This window comes from Sprattus sprattus, assembly GCF_963457725.1.
Source record: "Sprattus sprattus genome assembly, chromosome: 1".
Classification (NCBI taxonomy): domain Eukaryota; kingdom Metazoa; phylum Chordata; class Actinopteri; order Clupeiformes; family Clupeidae; genus Sprattus; species Sprattus sprattus.
In genome coordinates this window covers 40,581,344-40,602,956 of record NC_137920.1, presented here as the reverse complement: position 1 = coordinate 40,602,956, position 21,613 = coordinate 40,581,344, and the positions used below count along the sequence as shown (strand labels likewise).

The 21,613-nt window shown below is 42.4% G+C and overlaps 1 protein-coding gene across 3 annotated transcripts in view; it reads right to left on the bottom strand.

Moving 5' to 3' along the window:
• Positions 1-2,867: 2,867 nt before the first annotated feature.
• The window catches only part of myh11a (myosin, heavy chain 11a, smooth muscle), a 30,687-nt gene continuing 11,941 nt past the window's right edge, over positions 2,868-21,613 (bottom strand). Inside the window, exons 6-42 of one of the 3 annotated variants that reach the window (XM_080833138.1) lie at positions 20,791-20,817; positions 18,110-18,202; positions 17,919-17,982; positions 17,361-17,459; positions 17,017-17,160; positions 16,801-16,896; positions 16,418-16,689; positions 16,154-16,327; positions 15,851-16,024; positions 15,637-15,751; positions 15,247-15,440; positions 14,860-14,981; positions 14,675-14,744; positions 14,357-14,517; positions 14,123-14,231; positions 13,904-14,035; positions 13,433-13,639; positions 13,200-13,337; positions 12,961-13,084; positions 12,586-12,757; positions 12,226-12,438; positions 11,638-11,782; positions 9,732-9,938; positions 9,160-9,264; positions 8,924-9,076; positions 8,561-8,809; positions 8,176-8,388; positions 7,771-7,983; positions 7,500-7,661; positions 7,185-7,313; positions 7,010-7,098; positions 6,791-6,914; positions 6,352-6,560; positions 5,820-5,928; positions 5,416-5,588; positions 4,783-4,815; positions 3,007-3,140 (exon numbers count right to left, since the gene is read on the bottom strand). In XM_080833138.1, the coding sequence (XP_080689264.1) occupies positions 4,791-4,815; positions 5,416-5,588; positions 5,820-5,928; positions 6,352-6,560; positions 6,791-6,914; positions 7,010-7,098; positions 7,185-7,313; positions 7,500-7,661; positions 7,771-7,983; positions 8,176-8,388; positions 8,561-8,809; positions 8,924-9,076; positions 9,160-9,264; positions 9,732-9,938; positions 11,638-11,782; positions 12,226-12,438; positions 12,586-12,757; positions 12,961-13,084; positions 13,200-13,337; positions 13,433-13,639; positions 13,904-14,035; positions 14,123-14,231; positions 14,357-14,517; positions 14,675-14,744; positions 14,860-14,981; positions 15,247-15,440; positions 15,637-15,751; positions 15,851-16,024; positions 16,154-16,327; positions 16,418-16,689; positions 16,801-16,896; positions 17,017-17,160; positions 17,361-17,459; positions 17,919-17,982; positions 18,110-18,202; positions 20,791-20,817 (5,205 nt within the window). In that variant the 3' untranslated portion in view covers positions 3,007-3,140; positions 4,783-4,790. Of the gene's footprint in view, positions 3,141-4,782; positions 4,816-5,415; positions 5,589-5,819; positions 5,929-6,351; positions 6,561-6,790; positions 6,915-7,009; positions 7,099-7,184; positions 7,314-7,499; positions 7,662-7,770; positions 7,984-8,175; positions 8,389-8,560; positions 8,810-8,923; positions 9,077-9,159; positions 9,265-9,731; positions 9,939-11,637; positions 11,783-12,225; positions 12,439-12,585; positions 12,758-12,960; positions 13,085-13,199; positions 13,338-13,432; positions 13,640-13,903; positions 14,036-14,122; positions 14,232-14,356; positions 14,518-14,674; positions 14,745-14,859; positions 14,982-15,246; positions 15,441-15,636; positions 15,752-15,850; positions 16,025-16,153; positions 16,328-16,417; positions 16,690-16,800; positions 16,897-17,016; positions 17,161-17,360; positions 17,460-17,918; positions 17,983-18,109; positions 18,203-20,790; positions 20,818-21,613 lie in introns of all 3 variants that reach the window. The other 2 variants (XM_080833136.1, XM_080833137.1) reach the window with 2 other exon arrangements.

Sequence of the window (21,613 nt, the reverse complement as noted above, 5' to 3'; positions counted from 1 at the left end):
AACCAGAACCAAAATGAAAACACTGACTGTCTCTATCCACACCCCCCCCCCCCCCCCCCCCCTCCATGTACGGCTGTGCATCTTTTTGTATCTTTTACTTCAAAGTTATCTCCATGGAAATGCATATCCCTGTGTCTACACATCATCTAACCTCATCTGCTCTCTGTTAGCCTCTCCTAAGTGGGACGGAGGCTTGTCAGGGGCTTAGCGTTAGCCTTTAGCCACGGCTGCCTTTCAGTGAGATGTATGTCTGTAGGATGCTTCCTTGGAGCCATAAGTCAGCCATCCTTTAGCTCGTTGCAGTTAAGTTGCCTTGATTGCTGAAGCTCAGGCATTTGTGTGTTAATAGCCGCTGTTGCAAGCTGCCATGTTTGCACTGTGGAGACATGGCATTTTTTTAAGTATGTATTAGCTGCCCTAGGATCTGCTGCAGGGACAAGTTGAGCTTTATATTACTTTGTTGACATTCACTCAGTAAAGTCCTTTAGTCTTTATCTGCAAACAATGAAATTGTTGGTAATTAAGCTTCAATTTATTAAAGGATAGAATTATCCTGGCTGTCAGACCAGTTCTACCACACCAGCTTAGTCAAGTGAGTGGTGAGTACAACGCTCTTGTGAGACGTACTTATAAAGCAATAAGAGACTATGGTGAGTAATACTCCACTTATATATTTACTATGTAAACATTTAGTTTCACGTCTTAGTCATACATGGATATACGCTGCACAGTACGGGATCTTTTTTTGCTTCAAAAAAGGCTGTTATGGTAAATGCCCTGTGCAACCTAAAGTGTTATTTGAAGCTGATGGTTTCAATGCTAAAATTAAATAAGAGTTTTAAAATATGGTAAACCTATTCCAATTCTGTCTGGTTATAAATGAATAGTGTAAAGGTAGATATGTCCATATATGAGGTAAAATGACCGATCGGCTAAGTGTATATATGGTTTAGAGGTAAATGTGTCGTTAATTTTTCTAACACGAGGTACACGATGATAATAACTGTACAGTTCAGTACTATGGAAGTCTGTCCAGTATTTTAATAAGTATAGGCTGTGAAATCATGGTATTTTTAATATGGGATGCTTCTATTCATGGGATACCTTTGTTCATGTGATTATCCATGGGAACAGTTTAGCTTTACAGTTAAATTAAAGCTCACACTGAAATCATTTATTTTTTGCCTGATGGCATGTTATCAATGGTCAGAGTATCGGAACCAAACTCTGGGCAAGCCTATGTGTTTGTAAACAGAGCCCATGTGTTTGTCATTAGAGGCTTTCCATTTTTCAGATCTTCATGCTTCTTTGTTGATTTAAGTACATTGATCACTGAACTTTGCAGAGATACCATTTTGTTTTTTAGTCAGTGTATAGAGTGTGCTTAGTGTTATAACAGAAATATCACTTCTATTCATGTTACATTACTGGGTACTGCATTTGTATACCCAGGAACTGGACTTGTGGTCAAAGATCCATAGTTGTATGTCTAGACTTGTTAAATTGACTAACATAAGACCTTATATTTTTCAGAGCAAAAAACTTACTTTACTTTGGAATAATTTGTATGGTTTCACTGTGAGATATGAAGCAATATTTGTAACACTTTGCAGGGGGACCATAGTTTTACAAACTGTATTCTTATAAGGTGGCTTTGTTTGGCACCATGTTACTGTGTCAGAACTGATAAACTGCATATCAAAGCTAATGTTAAAGTGTCCGTCAGTATGTACAGAAATACATACAATATAATAAAGAAGTACTTTGAAATGATAATATGGCTCTATAACTATGTTACGTTGTCTTGATTTTGTGTGCTCGATGTAGGAGGCCTTTTATACAATATTGGTGTATTTGTATAATAACAAAGTGAAATGTTCAGTGCCTGCTGTTTTTGACACAAGGAAACTAGAAAGGCACCACAAAAACACAACTGACACAATCACAGGCTTTTGTCAAACTTTATTTTAAGTGCAAGTGGTTTCACAAATTCACAATTTTTCGTGACGTCTACGCCAATTTATGTAAAATACAATAACTGATGTATTTTTAGTGAAGTGGTACAGCTTGAAGGATATATTTTGATATATTAAATTAGTTACTTGATGAGACCACAGTTGTCTTGTATTGCTCTGCCAGTAGAATATGCGTGAGAACATTGTAGAATATGATTGCATATCATTTTGTTACCTTGAAGTTAAACATGGCAATGACCAGAAACTTAAGCCAAAACTACTTGTTAGTTGCTGTTAATATCTTGCATTAATTTCACAAGACAAGATTACAGAAACGATGTACTAAAGTGCAGAGAAAATAATGTTTCTTAGGGATGCTAATCTTTCCTTAGTATTATGAGTATAGGAAACTGCAGTCACATCCGTATGAAGGCTGTTTCCATTCATATCGTTATCACAAATTCACCATTTGAAGGACTCATTAATCCTTGTCAACATGTTTTATTCATAATTAAGATTTTTGGAAAACTACTGATGCGTTCCAAATGTGAACAAAATAAATGTTTATCCTCGTAAGTGAAAAGCAAATTTAAGACGTACCTGAGAGAGTGTAAATCACTAAAAGTACACAATTATCCAATTGTCTAAACTAGCTCAGTGCAGTTAAAAAAAATCAGTACAGTGGTGAAAAGCAAAGTAATGTACTGGTCAAATGTGGTGTTTGTTTTAGACTGGTTAAAGACTTCAGGTCCGCGTCGACCAAGATGTCTCAGGCTCATGTAGGAACCAAGTAGCCAAGTCCACATGTGGGTAGCAGAAGGGCTAAGGACTATGGCCCAACCGTACCATATGTGGTGAAAGAAAGCTTTAATGCAGTGCTTTGGCATAGCCAGCAGGCTAAGGGTAATTTCAGTGTGTGTGTGTGTGTGTGTGTGTGTGTGTGTGTGTGTGTGTGTGTGTGTGTGTGTGTGTGTGCTTAGAATCAATGAGGCAGGTCTATTAAACAGCAGAGGTGCGCTGGACTGGGAGGCAGAAGTGAGGCATCTCTACTCCCCCTTCGTGCCGTTGTAATCTCCTCCCATGTCCCCGTCATCCTCCGCTGCGTCACTGCTGTCAATCATTGTTCTCCGGCCCCCTCCACCAGTGCGCCGTGGCGTGGTGCTGAAGGATGGCTCATTACCCCGTCTGAAACGCCACAGAGAGGTATTAGATCAGTTAGAGAGCAAACACTATGGCTGAGGTGCTGGAGGTAAAAGCACTTGCATGATAAGCAGCTGATGGTGACCTGAAATCCACTGTAACCACAAAGCAAAGCACAAAAAAACAGGTAACGCATACATCTAGGAAACTCAAGAAACAGAAGTTAGATCAATATGTTTAAATGTGAAAACATCAACCCAAGCCATGGCTCCAAATAGGTGTGTATGTTCATATCCACCCTCTCCAGTCCAGTAAAACCCTCCTTTCAGATGGGTGGTCAGTTACACAAGAACACTGAACTCATTAAACTGAGTGTAAGTATGGTTCTTTTCAAAGAGGATTATGTCCAATCTAGTCAATGTAAGAAAAAAAAATGCATCCTTCAAAATGTACTAAAAAATGCGCAATGCAAAAGTGGCACTTTATGTGTGATTCAAAACACATGGGTATGAACAGACAAAACTAGTGACAAACAGGTCATTTTAAATGGACAGACAATGTCTCAAAGTGCATGTGATAAAATAATGTAGATGATGTGCCCCTCTAGCCGTCCTGAAAATGGTTGTATGGGTACTAAAAGAAGGCTAAGCTCTTTTTTGGTACAGTAGCCTGGGAGCTGTGTTTGTGCGATGAGATGAGAGAGGAATGCAGCAGCAGTAGCAACACTTCACTTCAAAGCTTGGAGTCAAACAAAGCCCTATAGAGCTCTGATCAGCCACAGGTCTTGGAGAATTCACTTACCTGAAAAGACATTTTAACATGCATTTTCCCCCACACCTGAACAGTTACTACTGTACGGAATGTAAATGTCATGCCAAATGGCCCCACTAGTCAATTTATTTTTGTAAGCGACTTTTGATATCCCAATTAGCTTGCTTTACATCCGGAGATGCTCTGACCCTAGTTTACAATACTATCCATGGAAAACTCCTGCACTCTGTAATCAGTGACTAAATTATGAATATGGGCTTGCTGTATTTGCCAATCTGGAAGCCTCCAAAGAAATTGGCATTCCTACTTGCCTATTAAGCTACTAAACATCACATATTGAAGATAAATCAGCAAGAATAGCTTACAACAATCAATCTTTAACGATCTTTAAAGCAATTTGCCAGATAAGAAATGTAATGTGATGTTTGAGCTTTAGACCCATGAATTATGACTCGTTTGGTTATTTAGTTTTGTTTAGTGTCAAATTGCATGACCAGTATTATATCTGTCAAGATCAGACCTTTCCTCTGTAGGGTTTTGCTTGACTAACCAGTGAAGGCCACAAAATCAACAGGTGAACAAAGTACACAACTGTTTAGAAAGGCAGATTTAGGAGCTCAAGGTGTCAATATAGCCAGAGTAACTCATTTGAGTCCTAACTAGGCAAGCAAATGAGTTTGGTTTAGAGCTCTAAACCAAGCCATTAAACAGAGGGAAATATGGTCAAATGAACAGACCTGCTCATCTTCAACAATGTACTTCCTTTAAGTCCATAGTCTTTACTGTGACTCTTTTGAAAAACAGATGTTCAATAACATTAACCATATTTCACTCTGGAAAAGAGAAGAACAACAGAGAGGTGCTCTGTGACCAGAAAAGGTTTCACAATGTGCTCAAGTCCTAAGTACAGAGGTACCTGCATAGTCACTGCGCAGGCTCAGGATTGCCTCTGCAATAGAGACAGACACACTTTGACTACTTGTATCTCGAGACAAAGATTACAAAGATTGACTACTTGTATCTCGTCTCAAATTCCAAAATATGCTCATCTTGTCTCTCTGCTCGTCCAGAGATCACAATTTCTTGTTCGGGTTTAATTGCAACTGTTACGGACTTGAAAAATGTATAACTTAGTTGAAAAATAGATAAACACGGACAAAGCTAGGGTTCTGATGTCTTTGTCTTCAGTGTCCTTTAGCAGCAAATATTTTCCATCACCTGTAACGTGATAAGTTGAGGCAGAGTATTGTGACGGTATACTCAAGCTCAAGGAGGAAAATGACAGATTGTGACACAAAAGGGGCCGACAACAGACAATGCAACAACACACAGACAAGACAATATGGCCGTGAAACCTTGTTGCTTTAGTCCTGACCCCTTCATTCATTCCTCTGATGTTAGTGTTGGAACACGTCTTCAAATGCATTCAGTGGAATCCATGTCTTGAATTAGTTCAAATAACTTACTTTTCAACAAATGAGTATTTCTCCATTCATCTGTGTCCCAACCAGGCAACATGGCCCCCAGATCCCGTGCCTCATTCTCCTACCTGAGTTTGTTCTTGAGAGTGTTGACCTCGCGGGTCATGGTATCATTGGCCTCGGTGGCCTCCTCCAGCTCTCTCTGCAGTTTTCTGCGGGCGGCAGTGATGCGCTGGGACTCCTCCTCTGACTCCTCCAGCTGCCTCTTCAGCTGCTTCACCCGGGAGTTGGACTTGTCTGCCTGCGAGGAGAGAACCCATGCAAACGACAGACATTTCAGAACAGCAGAGGCACTGAGACTTTGAGGGACACTCTTGTGGTATTTATAGTACTGTAACAGACAAACAGCTTGCTAAGCTGTCTTTAAACTTTACTTTAAACCAACAGACAAGAATGAAGTCTTGTTTGGTGTGATCCACCAGTAGTTGTGAATGGGTGTAAATAGGAAAAAGCAGATAACTCAACAGCTCACCTGGTCTTTGTACTGCTCAGCTTGCTTCCGCTCGTCCTCTACCTGAATCAACACATCCTTCAGCTTCTTCTCCTTCTGACGCACGGCCTTGGCAGTGTTCTGTTTATCCCTACAGAAGGTGACACACAATCAGTCAACTAATGCCACAGTGTTTTCAGTTCACCAAGACATGCCACCACTCTGTACCTCATCCTTTGTTACTGAGCAGAATAAAAAAGGTAATGCTAAGGTTCGTTATAGCAATGGAGCAGTAATGCTAGGGTACATTATGGCACTGGAGCGTTTATGCTTAGATACATTATGGCATTGGAGCGGTAGTGCTAAGATACATTATGGCAGTGGAGCAGTAATGCTAGGGTACATTATGGCAGTGGAGCAGTAATGCTAAGATACACAATGGCAGTGGAGCAGTAATGTTAAGATACATTATGGCATTGGAGTAGTAGCTAAGTGTAAGTGTAAGAGTAGTAAGTGTATTGTGGTAGTGAAGTAGTAGCGAAGTCGTAGTGAAGAAGTGTATTGGTGTACAAACCTGCTCTCCTGCTCTAGCTGCTCCTCCAGCTGAGCCACTTTAGCCTCCAGTGCTGTGATGGAGGACTTGAACTTGGACTTGACTTGGTTCTCCATCTCCTGTAGTTTGGCTTTGAGTTCTTTGTTCTGGCGCTCCATCTGCTGCCGTGCGCTCTCATTCTTTTGGGACGTGGTGCGTTCGGACTGAAGCTCATTGGTCAGCTGGTCAACCTAAAGTGATTCAACGAGACAGTGCCAATAAAATCAAGATTTTAATATCATGCACAACTCCTATACCAAAGGTTTTGGCTGCACATTGTCATCTAGTATTCACTTTACTTTCAATAATTCCAATGGTACATCATCCCAGTGTAACCCTACATAATCTAGATGTTTATGGCCTTGATAGTTTTATACTTCTTTCAGTTCAGTTCTGTTGCCCTGCTGTCTTCCAACATTACCTGTCCTGTGCTCTTCCTCAGGCGATCATTGATCACCTCCATGTTGCCCTGTTCCTCCTCCAGTTCCTCCTCAAGTTGAGCAATCTTTGCTTCCAACCTCCGTTTATCATCTGCCAGGGCTGACCTGCAAACGTTCCAAAAATGTATTTAGTAAGGAGTGCTTTATGCGTTGTGCTGTGCTGTAGTGTTGTAGCAGCCTTTGAATACTGGCGGACATACTTTCCAGAGGTGTTGCTGGAAAGCTCATCGGCAAGTTCATCTCTCTCGGCCTCTGCTTGTTTCTTTCCTCTTTCTGCGGAAGCCAAGTCCTATAAAGAAGCATAATCACCCATTTTAGATTGAGCCTCATCCTAGGTGTTACTTATAGTTTGTTGAGTTATAGAAACCCTGGTACCTCCTGCATCTGCATGAGTTCTGCCTCCAGACTCTTTGCCTTCCTCTCGCTTTCCTTGGCAGTGGCGAGAACGTCCTCCCTGCCCGCTCGAGCGTCATCCAATTCCCTCTGGTAGTCCTTCATCTGGGCCTGTGACATAAACTCAAGTAAGCCTAGCCATAGTAAGACTTACACACTCAAGTTAGCCTAGCCATAGTATAACTAACACACTCAAGTAAGCCTAGCCATAGTAAGACTAATACACTCAAGTTAGCCTAGCCATAGCATGACTAATACACTCTTACCTCTCATCAGACGCTTTGGCTTTAGTCTCACCTGAATCTTGCGGAGCTGCTTGATGGCCTCGTCTCTGCCCTTATTGGAAGTCTCAATCTGGTCCTCAAGATCCTTCAGGTCTCCCTCCATCTTCTTCTTAGCTGCAGCCATGACGGTTTTCTGCTTCCGCTCGTCCTCCAGTTCTGTCTCCATCTCACGCACCTGCCAGGGGACAGACAGGTCTTTGACATGTTCTGTTGCTTTAACAGAATATATCAAAGAAAGTGTGTGAATCAGATCCTTCTGTATGAAGGATTCCCCAGCCCTGTACCTGCTTGATGAGTTGCCTCTTCTTGTCCTCTCCCTGCTCATCTCTGCCCAGCAGGTCCCTCTCAAACTGGGCCTTCATGGCCTGCATGTTGACCTCCAGACGTAGCTTGGCGTCTTCTGCTGCTTGCAGCTCATCCTCCAGCTCCTCCAGCTGTGTCTTCATCTCCTCCACCTGTGCGTCCAAACCACGCTTTGACTTCTCCAGCTCATGGACCTATAACACAAAGACATTGAGGTATCATCAGAAGAGAATTTATACTGAAAGAGACAATCTTTAGCATTTGGGTATCATTTGTATACCGTATACTGTATCTCTGAGCGCTGCGTCACAGCAAAACAAAACAGCTGGTAGGTTCCTCATCGCATTCATGCTCTGTATAAAGTACCTGAGATGGGATGAACTTACGCTCTTGCCGACGTCATCCTTAGAGCTGACCAAGTCCTCCATCTCAGCCTTCAGGGTTCTGTTGACCCTTTCCAGCTCCTCACGTCCGTCCTGGGACTCCTCCAGAGCCCGGGCCAGAGACAGCGCCTTGGTCTCCTTCTCCCGAGCCTCTGCCTCGGCCCGGTCCCGCTCGTCAGCATACTTGCTGGAGATCATCTTCTCCTCTGCCAACATCTGAGGAAGGATTAGCTTGTAAGTACTTGTTACAGGTTAGCAGGTCTCTCTGGTAAGACACACTGAAATAGTTTGAACAGTGAAGGACAGGTAGGAGGACAGAGGACTGATTATTATTATTTGTATTATTTGATGTCTGATGGATTATAAGCAGGCATTGGAAGTTACTGACCTGATCAAACTTCTTCTGTTTCTTCTCCAGGTTTGAAACAACCTGCCTCTGACTGTCGAGGTCCATCAGGACATCCTCCAGCTCCTGCTGCAGCCGGTGTTTGGTCTTCTCCATCTTGTCATAAGCTGCTGCCTTCTCCTCATACTGGGTGTTGGAGGCCTCAAGATCACGTTGCAACCGCTTCTTGTTCTCTTCGAGCTGTTCCACGTTTCCAGACATCTCTTCTACCTTTTTCTTAAAATCTGACAGCTGTGGATGTGACATATTAATCCTTTCAGTTACGAGTCGTTTTAATTTCATTCATCTCAAGTGTCACAAAGTGCAGGTGAGATGGCTGACTGTCACTGTAGACTGTAGACCCACCTGAATGTTTAATGTGCTGACGTGTCTCTCCACGTTCCTTTTGGCCTCAGACTCCTCATCCAGCTGCTCCTGCAGACTGTTGCGGTCGTCCTCCATCTGCCGCAGCTTGGTGGAGAACTGCAGCTTCAGTCTGGTCTCCTCAGCCAGCAGCTCCTAAAAGTTGCACAGACAGGTTTAGGGCTTACAGTCCATCACCAAAAATGCATGGAAGGAGGAGAGGAGAACTGATCACTAACCTGTGAGTCGTGGACCTGAGAGGTCAGACTGGCCACATCTTTGCTCAGCTTGATGTTCTTACCCTCTGCTTCATTGAGAAGGTTGGTCACGCTCTCCAATTCCACCTACCATGACAAGGAGGAAAATGTCAATTAGCATGGCGAATGCGAATGTTTTTTTTGTGCCATAATGACATGGTTGAACCTTTTAGAAGGTAATGTAAGCCTAGAATTGAAGGAGGATGTGTAACTTTACAGATCTATATTTGAAAGCTGTACACCAATCAATTAAATCACAGCACTCATATGTAACTGTAATTGTGTTTGAACCATGTGGTTCAACTTCAAACCCACAATTCCATGACTGTGGTCAGGCCTGCTTCCAAGGAAGCTAAACACATTACTGACACTTTGTGATAAAATAGGAGCATAGTTTATACAGCTGTGCTAGCTTTGTTGATAGCAGGGCTTTTGATGCTTCCGGGAGTGCCGATTACAGACTGGTTTGTCTCTGTTGCATAACATAAGCGAGTTGTACCCAAGTGTATATCAATCATCGTAACTTGTGTCTTCTGTTTAATCCTTGCACTCACAGTGAATTTGGACACCCGTTCCGTCAGCTCAGCCTTCTGCCTCTCTCCTTCAGTAAAGCGGGACTGTAGGTCACCCAGCTGGCCCTCCAGCTTCTTCCTCTTGTGCTCCCCATCCTGCTTGGCCTGGTTGAGCGAGCGGATCTCTATGTGCAGTTCAGACGTCTCCTTCTCCAGACCCTGCTTGGCCTTCTCTAGGTTGGATTTGACCTTTGAGCAGCGAAGGGAACAGGTTAAAGTTTCAGAGATGCAGAGATGCTCACAACATTTCTTTTGCTAGTCTCAGGTGTTTGGACTCAAGTCCAATTCATCTTCTTGGTTGTAATGAGCGTTCTATCATCTGCTGCATACCATCCAGTCTGCTTAGAACATGGCATAGCTTTATCTACGTTGTATTCAAAACATGCGCTGCATTATCATCACTTATTTATCTATTACCATACGATATCAGCATTAATTAGTTGTTTAATACATTATCATTTCAAAAAGGCTATTGCAATGCTATATGGAAAATGCAGGATGAAAGCTTTCTTTTAAAGTTAATAACTGTATGTATTTAAATGTATTTTGCCTTGTATCATGAACGTACAGCTACAGTATACACCAAGTATTGAGGTTCTACTAACAGTTATTCTCAGTTGCTTCAGTACATTTCTCAGATAAGAATTCAAATTCTCAAAACCTCCACTTCATATAATTACTTGTGCTCATCATAACAGCAATGTCTCATCCTTTAGAACATTTTGGAAATGCTTTTACACATTCATGCAAAAGGCTGTATGAATTGTAAAACATCTAGTCATGTACCCATTGAGGAAGTCATGACATGCAAACGGGTTAAATGAGTTACCTTGATTGATTACATTTGTTGAAAAGGAAAACAAGCCAGAGTGGAAACATTTGTGTCAGCTAATGACTTCTCACTTTAACTAAAACAGTGTGTCTACAGAGGAGGGTTCAATCCTTCATCAGTAATCCAATGTGTTTAAGTGTTTTGACCTTTTCATCAAAAGCATCATTTAAAATGTTTTCCAAATTGTGTTTCACAGTAATGTTCCCACTTTTTGTCAGCACCATCAGACATTCATTAAAATGTAACACAATAAGGCAGAATCGAGGGCACCTTTCACCTCTGCAGAATACGTATGCTCTGATACCTTTTATAGTTTGAGAATATTTAAAATTGTAATGTTAATATCTGGTTTGTCACAAGCATGGTATGTCAACACTGTCTTTGGATTTCTGAGAAAATTATTTTAAATTTTAAAATAACTTTCTTTTTATGAAGAAGTCTCTGTTAGCAGCTAGCATCAACAGAAAAAAACTGACATACATACTACATAAACTCCATTTGTTTTGTGAAAATGCAGATGTCAACTCAGATTTTTCAAAAGGTGTAGGACATATGTAAAATGTAAGTTGTCTCCTAAAAAGAGTAGGTTTCATGTTCACATTAGTGTGTTTTTGGTGTCTGACATTTTGATAAAAAAAATGTTTTTAAGTTTTGAGGTTGTATGAAAACATATCTGTAGATTAGTATATTTTTAATATATACGTTTACAGTATGTAGTGTAACTTATCATAGCATAAAGTTAAATTTGTTCAAATTTTGCATCATGTTTTGTCCCATGTCTCAAGAATGACTGAAACATTATAAGCAGTCCCTTTTTATGCACTGCATGATAATTATATTCACCAACAACTCAGTTAATTATTACTCATGGACTGTCATTGAGTGCCATGATATAATCTTTTCCCTCAAATAATGAAACTGACGAGCTGTTCAGTGCACACCTACCCTCTTTGACTGCTCCAGCTGTTCAGTGCACACCTACCCTCTTTGACTGCTCCAGCTGTTCAGTGCACACCTACCCTCTTTGACTGCTCCAGCTGTTCAGTGCACACCTACCCTCTTTGACTGCTCCAGCTGCTCAGTGAGCTCCTCGAAGGCCTGCGTGTGTTTCTGCCTCATCTCCTGCACCTGGGCCTCGTGGTTACGGCTCTCCTCCTCCATGGCCCGCTTCAGGACGGTCACCTCCTGCTCACGCTTGGCCCTGGAGATGCCCCACAAGGCCCACAGATGGATAGCGTGTCAAACTCCACTGACAGATTACGGTAACTCCACTCCACAGTTATGAACCCCGATCCCAACATTTGCTTTTGGAACCAAATGAAAAACTCAAACTCAAAAGGTGCTTTTGTATAACACATGTAATGACTCAAGCAGCAGATAGATGGCCCTCTAGTCCATGAACTGGAGTGTAGTGACCTGTATTGTGGATTTTCATCAGTAACCAATGATACATGTTTGGTTTTGACTATCGGTATGATTTACATTTTCAACCTGAAACATTGTTTTGGATTACGTTCACATTTCAAGTGACATCTAAAGAGGAGGTCTGAGGTGAGATAACACCTTGGTACAGTTCAAAATACTTAAATCTGCTTTTGACTGAATTTGAATGGGGTGGACACTGAAGGTAGTTGATCTGTTCACCTGAGCTCCTGTTGGGTGGCGGTGGAGTCCAGCGTGTCCTCCAGCTCAGACTTGAGGGCCTCCAGCTCCTCTCCCAGGTCACGCTTCATCTTCTCAGCCTTGTTGCGGGCGGCGCGCTCTGACTCCACGTCCTCCTGCAGGTCTGAGATGTGCCCCTCCAACTCGCGGATCTTCTTCAGGGCGTTGTTCTTCTGGGCCGTCTCGTCCTCCAGCCTAGCACATACAATAAACAGCCAGATTCAGCAGGACTGAAGTCAACAAGATAATTCGAGCCCTTTACAGCCCATTATGTCTTGGAATAGTGTCATACACCCCTTGAAGTTAAATTTTAAGAATGCTGGAAACACAAGTTAGCGTTACCTGGCCAGAGCATTCTGAAGCTCCTCTTCCTTCTTTGCAAGCTGTGCTTTCAGCTCAGCAATCTGTGCGTGCAGGTCGGCGAGCTGCTCCTGCATGTCGTTTGATTCAGCTTCCAGCTTCCTCTTGGCTTTGTCCAGCTCCTGTCTGCCTTTCTCTTCTTTCTTCAGGCGTACTACAGGTCAAGAAAATGTTCATATTTGATTTGTCCAGTAATGCTGTTTTTTTCTCAGATTGTGTTGTGCTACTATGTTGTGTTCCAAGGAGTGAATCACAGATCTGGGACTAGTTTAATTGCCATCCCTCTATTCATTCAGATTCGTGTTAAAGGAACCACAGCTCAAATATATATTAATAACAATATTTATGTCTACAAACCCTCAAGTTCAGTGATCATAGATTCATGCTTGTTCTTCAGTTTTGTCAGATTTTTGGATTTCTCCTCCTCCTCAGCCAGGTTGGAGCTCAATTCTGCTGACCTCTCCTCCAACATTTTTCTTTCCTAAAAACAGAAACATCCCAGCTTACATTTGTGCTATGCCTTTTTATAAAATATATATCTCTATAAAATGTCATATTCATAAGGTACATGAACCTGACACAAGGAGAGAGCATACCTTCTGTAGCTTTATGTTCTGGTCATCCATAATAAGGATGTCATCCTCCAGCTTCTTGACCTTGCCCTCACAGGTGACTTTCTCCAGCTGTAGCTTTTGGCGAGCATCCTCCTCTTCCTCAAGGTGCTCCTCTAGGTCCTGGAAGAGAGAAAAACACAATAGTGTAATCAACAAGCATTGTGTGATGGTGTGTACATCATGTGTACATCACTGTGAATAGTTAGAAGGTGGACCTGGATCTGCGATGACATCTTCTTCTTCTCTTCATGCAGCAGGATGGAGCGGTCCTCTTCCTCCTCCAGACGAGCCTCCATCTCGTGCAGGATCTCCTCCAGCTCCTGCTTCTTGCTGGCCAGACGCACCCTCATCTCTTCTGCCTCGGCGTACAGCTCGGTCTCAGCCTGCAGCTGCTCCTGGAGCTGATTCCTCTCCTCCACTATCTAGAAGAAGAAGACCCAGCATGTTTATGTGTGGGACAGAATAGCAGGGTTCAATTATGCAGCAGGCTTCAGTGCCAATAGCAAGGTAAGCTCAGTTACTGGCAAACATCTACTTGTCAAACCATCAGATCAAATAGAATGATATTTTGGACTGTAAAGAAAGTACATATACAAGAGGAGGATTTGAAATGAAATGTTTGTGGGCATTGTGGCAGCAGTGGCCAATAAAGGGGAAACCGTGACGTGGCAGTTGAGTGACTGTACCTGAGTCTGCTTTAAGACAATGTCCTTCAACTCAACCTCAAACCTCTGCGCTTGTTCTTGTACTCTCTTCAGCTCATCCTCTTTCCCCGCCATCTCTTCCTCCTGTCTGGTCACCTGGAGCAGAGGCTTGACCTGAAAACATAGATGGAGGATAGATTAATACCACCGGCCCCCTCATTTACTGGAAAACAAAAACTACCCTGCATGTCTTTCACTCACCTTGGTGAAGAGTCTCCACCACTGCCAGTTCCTGAGTTTGAGGTAGGCGGCACAGTTCCTCTGGATCACTTTCATTGCGGTCAGCTGCTGTTGCCTCTTGGCGAACGCCCTGTAGTGGAGGTGAGAGTGTCAGCTTCAAAGTAACGGTAGAGGTAGAACACAGCAACCGCAACACCATTTCGGTTGCATTCTTGATGATGTATGACTAAATAAATTTGTGATAAATATACATACTTTCTGGCCAGGAATCCTCTAGCCTGGGCTTGGAAAGCGATGATGATGACGGTGATCTTCAGGTCTCTCTCCTCCTCCAGCTGGGCCAGGACTCCCGTGCGGAAGAAGACCTTACTTTGACCAATCCGGAACAGGTTGGGGTCCAGGTCCAGGTGATTCATCTGATGGAGGACAGAGGAAAATCAGCAAATGCTTCCAGCAGAGGACACATCACCATCTGAACATTTCTGTAAGCGTTTCTCTAACCTCTGAATCTGTGTAACACAATAGTAGGTGGGCACTGATAATAATTGGATGTAGTTGGTTTTGTAAACTCACCATGAGGCAGCAAGCTTGTTTTCCATCCATAAAGCCTTTAGGGATAGAGCTGGCAGCTAAGATTTCATATCTAAATAAGAAGTGGTATTAGGAAAACAATATCAGAACAAATAATTCACAAATAATTACTATATTCCTTCCTAAATTTATCTTGCTAAAATGTAAACATTGACATTTTTTTTTACCGTTGACGGAACTCCTGGAACATAATTCTGTTGGGGAATCCTTGCCGACAAATACGGATCCCCTCCAGCACACCGTTGCATCTCAGCTGCTCGAGCACCAGGACAGCATCCAGCTTTCCAGCCTGTGGAAGAGAGCGTCATTCGACTCAGTCATAATGATAATACTAATAATAATAACAAACAATATTTATATAACACCTTTCATGCAAAAGAATGCAGCTCAAAGTGCTTTAAGTCATAGTCTAAATGTAAAGCACAGAATATCAGACAATGCACATTTCAATGCACATGAGTTTACATCATGTTAGTGCAGAAATGGTAAGGATTTTGTTTTATAGAGTTCTGTCCATAGATGTAAGAGTAGACATTTTTAGAGGAGAACTTCACCCTCTTCTCGTGATTGGGGATGATACAGCGGACGAAGTTTGGCTGGGTGTTGTGAAGAGTGGTCATGAGTTTGGTGAGGGACTCCTTGTAGAGCTGGCCCACTGTACGGAACATGCCCTTCTTGGTCTTGGAGGCGCTGGGCATGGAGCTGTCAGACATCTTGGCCATTGTATCCAGACCCACAACCCGGTCACCTGGAAGGGTCAAATATTTATTTGATTAGCCCATAAGTAAGACATTAACAACAATACCATTAACCTCTTTGGGGGTCTTCACTGAAGTTGTGAATAAAACACATATTCAAAATTGATTCAGGAATGACATTTTGTGGATCTAACCCGAGCCCTTATTGATTTGTGAAAGGATGAATCATAAAGTGAAGTTTCTCACCGTCTCTCCACAGTTCAGATATGAAGGGATTTGAGGAGTTACTCAGTAATGTTGTCACATTGTCATTCAGAGGGTCCATGTTCTTAGTCAACCATGCCGCGGCATTGTAGTCCACCTAAACAAGAGTATGGATGGTCAACACCATTCTAGGGTATTCATCCATAGCATCAGTATGCAGAGACCATTGGCATAGCATCACAAGAGTTTACAGTACCTTTCCAGCATAGTGATTCACAGAGAAAAGCGTCTTCTCCTTCAGTTGTTTGGGTTTGGAGAACTTGGTGTGGTTTGTGTGTGTGTTTGTGAGCTTCTCAACAAAGGAGACATCTGTGGCTTTGGGGAACCAGCACTCTTCATCCAGCAGGGCCAAGATACCAGGGGGATTGTTCTGTTGAGGTAATTTATCACAGAGAAAAAACAACTCTCTGAATGACAGATCGCATTTCATTAAGTCACAGAGAACATTCTAAAAAGTGCATATACGTATTTGGACAAACACACAAGCATACACACTAACCGGTCTTTCAATTAGTTCAATACAAGGTTGCAGGTCCAGGCCGAAGTCAATGAAGTTCCACTCGATGCCCTCCCTCTGGTACTCCTCCTGCTCCAGAATGAACATGGTGTGGTTGAAGAGCTGCTGCAGTCTCTCGTTGGTGTAGTTGATGCAGAGCTGCTCGAAGGAGTTATCCTGTGGAGAATAGGGTTAAAGTAACTTGTGATCACAGTCTGAAAATATGAAGTTATCTAAAATTACTACTGCTGTGCGAAATTCACAAACCTCAAAGATCTCAAACCCAGCAATATCCAAGATTCCCAGGAAAGATGCACCCTGGCGCTTGGTTTTGTCCAAAGCCCTGTTCACACGGGCAAGGATCCAACGGAACAGACGTTCATACATGGCCTTGGCCAGGGCCTCCACTGAAAAGTCTGCCTGTTCTTTGGTTTGGGCTTTCTGCACAACCTCTCGCCCCACTTTGATGCGAGGTGTCAGAATAGCTTTTGTGAAGTCAATTATATTGACGCTCTGAAGGTGGCACCATTTCTGGGCAGCTGTAAAAAAAAAAAAAAAAAAAATGACTTTAAGTTCTTCATTTAACAATCATGCATTTAGATCACTCTAAAACCATTTATGTATCCTAGCGCTTTTCTCCTGTCCGTCACCTGTGTTGTCCGGCATGGTGGCCTGCTCTTGGTTCCTCTCCTTCTTAAACTCAATGTTACCCAGCTGCAGCACAGATGAGACCACTTTGAGGATATCTGAAGGACAAAAAAAGAGTAACTCGGAGAACAAGACTGAACCACAAGAACCAAATCTGAAAGCTCAGTGTGATCCCATTAGTGGCTCCCACTGGCTTTAATTTTCTCTGAGAGAGTTACCTGTCCTCTCCTCGTCTGTGAAGCCCATGATGGACATGGCCTCCATGGTTTCCTCGTACATGTCATCATCCGTGGCGCCTGGCACCTGGACGTGGCCCTCCAGAAGGAAGCGGTATTTGTTGAAGCCCTCCAGCAGCAGGTCCTCTGTAAAAGATCGGGATGGGTCCAGAGCCATCATGTCTGGAGTTTCTTACAATGGTCTGCAGCTCTAGCTGCTGTTCCTTCATTCCTTATAACTACATTGCATGATGTCAATAATATTATGCTAATTATAATGTCAACGAACACCTGTATGCATATGCATTTCATGGCAAAACTGTGCATATTGTCGTGACGATGCCTACCTTGTAACTTGCCCTTTACTCCAGCCACCATGTAGTAGAAGATGTGGAAAGCTCTCTCCGTTTTGGCCTGTCTGATACAGCGAGACTTCTCCAGAAGATCTGAAGTAGTTTATCTGTCAAGGAGATCCCTGAGACCTGTCTTAGGAACTGTCAATGCAATCATTAACTCTTCCTAAAGTGAATGGTGAGTATTTAAGGTGACATCCAAAGAATGTCTCAAGTAGCTGGCAATTAACACTAAGGTTTAAATGCCTGTTTTTTTACTTTAAAGGTAAAAATCTTAGGTTAAATGTCAATTTTGCATTGTAGTGATATACGATTATCCACTACTTTTGCTTGAACTCACCCCTGGTGTCTTGCTAATGTGCCAACAGCCGTTCAGTGTTTGCTTAATCTCAAGTGTAACCCTTGTGTCTGTTCATAGTAGCGTGAGAGCAGAGGAGCACTGAGGGTTTTCAGTTATGGTGCATATTTTGAACTCTATGGTGCGTGTTCAAACTCTATGGTGTGTGTTTAAACAGAGTCACACAGCCACACGGTTTCACACACTTAGGATACAGGTTTCAATGTTGGCTCCAACGATGTAGCCTGTCACGTCAAAGTTAATACGGATAAATTTGCCCTTTGGATATATAGAGATAGTAAGAGTCAGTGAATAACATGAAGATTGTACACCACATGGATTTCAATTGAACCACATTCAACTGTCAATAGTTATGTTCAACCGTTATTTATAACTCATAACTCACAAATCTGGAGGAGTTGTCGTTTTTGATGGTCTTGGCATTGCCAAAAGCTTCCAGGATGGGGTTGGCTTGCAGCAGCTGTTTCTCCAACTCCCCCTACAGCGTCAACATCACAGGTTTCAGTTTGACTTGAGGAAGACATGCATGAGGGGATGGCAAGAAAAGATGAAAGAGAAATCATGCAGATACAAACTTCAGAGTTCTACCAGTCACATGCTTGTCAAACACACGGCCCCGGACCAATGACCAAAGGGCCAAATTAAAAATGGAAAAAACAAAACACACTTTTTCCCTCACGTTACAGAACAGCGCCGTCTGACAGCTCCAGGCAGACGAGGCTAACGTTTCTCATTGTCTTCCATTACTTTGCCTCGCCAGCTGATTTTGCTCACAGCGACTTAGTGTCAACTCTGGAGCTCATCAGCCTGATTGTGGAAATGAGGGCAGTGCGCTGCCAAGCTCCTGCAGCACATCTACACAGGCCCATGGTCTCGCTGAGGGGTCCTGATCCTGTAGCATATCTACACAGGCCCATGGGCTCGCTGAGGTGTCTGTCTCACTCGATTTGAATAGGATAAGCTCAAGGTCACAATGCCAACTTTAGTGGGTCTAATGTGTCTGATCAAAGATTGGCTGTTAGCTTGTCATCATGGCAGAGCATCAGGTAAACCTTATCAGGGACTGTTAATTGTTAATTAATAACAATAATATTTGTTAATTAATTTTCGACAAAACTACTTTTCATGTGACTAATCAATAATATAGAACAGGCCAAACACAAATAATTGTTAATTAATTTTCGACAAAACTACTTTTCATGTGACAGGCCAAACACATAGGAACAATGGAGTATTGCTGTTAAATAGGACAGGATCCAAAATTATAGAGGCAGAATGACTAAATCCCATAATTTGTAGTTTTGTAGTTTTGAATGTTGTTACAAGTCAACAGTAAGTCTACTAATCTGGTGATTGTCAAAGTTTTTGTCCGTATAACTTTCCCTTCCTACACAATCCTTTTAGGGTTTTGTTGGACCAATTGTCAAGTTCTTTTTGACTAAATAAGCTAAGTAGATGATAGAGAACCTGAGAATCTTCAATACAAACAGAAAAAGAACAGACTGACCTAGACTGCACAGCCTTTCTGGCAAGCCCCGTTAGAGTTGTGCATTGTGAGTCAGAACCTTGGAAGATTAAAGATTAACAAACAGCTGAAGGCTCATCCTGGTCTGCAATCCCCCTTTCTAAGTGATGTGTGCCATTAAATGTGTTTGGGTGAACTATATGATAACACAAAGTCTGCATAGACATAGACAAGAAATGTATCTAATAAAAAGCACTCATAAGAGATCCACAGAAGTCAAGAGGAAGAGGAAAAGATATGTACCAAAACCTTCTCATCACAGGAATGGAGAGTCCTGCTTGGCTCACACACTGGTAGGAGGGACAGAGAGGAAAGCACAGGGAGACAGCAAGGAAACAAAAGGAGGACAGCATAGGTGTTGGAAAAGACTGTTGAAATGATTGAGGAAAACAGGAGATTAGAGAGCAGGAAGAGGCTGGATCTAAGATCGGAGAGCAGCCTTTGTAAGAGTTTCTAAGAAATACATGGCAGCCATTTTATTGCACCCCTGCAAGAAAATGTATAGGCACTTGATCATGATAAGGGTGCATACATAGCTATTTAGCACCACACATTAAACTCACCAGAGAGGAACAAAGAACACCTTTCACAAAGCTGTTTCCTACTGTGACCCATAACAAAAACAAACTGCACCCTGGGTATCCTTGTCATGGTGAAAACATTATTCCAAAATGTGCTTAAAAATCCACACTGTGCATCAAGGTGTACCAGTACTAACAGCTACGGGTATTCAACAGATTAACCTGTAACACAATCTGTGAGGCCCGAGGGTACTGAAAAACTCTTAAAATATGAATAATGTATTCTAACACCTTCACCATGCACTGACATGTCTTCATGATGTGTTCCAATGACTTCCAAAGTCTACATTCTTTCAACTGAGTCCCTAACAGACATGTAGTACAAGCCTATGGCAACATGGAATGCATGGTGACTCTATTACAATGCATTATACAACACAGTACACCTTTGGGCTTGACAGAGGGCATTACTGATCAACCTCTGGATGATTGATTGAGAGGTGGAAGAAGGAAGGCATTGAGGTCTGTGAAAGGACATCAGGTCAACTGATGAGGAGGAAATGAAATGAGGGCGGCATGCTCACACTGTGGTGCTGGTGAGGGCTGGTGACTTCACCATTTCAATGCCAGGTTTCCACTCTGGCAGTGAAAGGGTTAAGAGGTCTCTGATGGGAGACAACTTTCATAATAGCCCCATTAACCCCAATAGGGCAGTGGGTAAGTAGCCCCATCAGCACCCATAGGGCAGTGGGTAAACACTGTGTACCGGGGTTTAGATGCTGTTCATGGCGTCAAGGTGACAGATCCACTGCATATGGGATTAAACTAGCTCAGAGTTAAACCTTATGAGGGTTGTTTAATTAAAGCCCCCTCTATACAAGACCATAATTCATAGTTTTTTTTCTGTTACATGTCAGTGACCAACTCCAGCATGCAATAGTTCTTGACCCAAAAGTAGCACACACGCATAAACACACACACACGCACGCAAAGAAACTCCGAGCATTCCCCTCTACTCACAAAAAGCCAACTCGATCCTGCTTGTTGCTATTTGGAGGAAATTGTGATACAAGGTAATCACTGTCAGCGTCCTGCAAACTAGTTGATGCTACTTGTCAGGATATGCACAGAAACTGGGAATGATATGAAGAAAGGCAAAGATTTTAAAGCAACATTATGAAGTTTGGTCTAAAACTAGAGAGCTAACTAACATAGCCCAAAAACACCCCCAACAACCTAGTTGTAAAAAAGCTGGCTATCATGCTAACTGGCTTCTTTTGGCGTCATAGAAACATAACAATGTGCTATGAGCGTTCCTAACAAGACCACAGAACAACATAGTGCATAGCCTAGACGGCTTGCAGGAATAGCAGGTGTACATGGCCATATACTGACTATGATAATGAATTTGAAGATACCAAAGAGTTTTAAGATATCAAAAAGTGGCCAGCTGTTGCATAGTGTTGCTTTAAAACTTCTCAACATTGTAGCATATGATTTCAGAGACCCAGATCTGCAGAGCCATAAATCCTATATAATCCTATTACTTCTGACACTTACTTCGGGTCAGTTACACTCTGAAAGCTCCTTTTGCCATTCTATAGCTATGCATGGCTCTAATTCTTGGTTTAAAATTGAGCTTCTAGTTCATGCATCATGTAATTAATACAAAACTGCATATTCTTAAAATGTTACTGCATGTGAAATTACAATAAATACTGTATATCTTAGGGATATCACATAGGTTACTGAGGGGTTGACTGCAGAGGGGATTAACTGCAAAACTGCAAACCTTAATCTGAACCTTGTTTGACAGCTTAAATGAAAGTGTAGAAAGGACCCA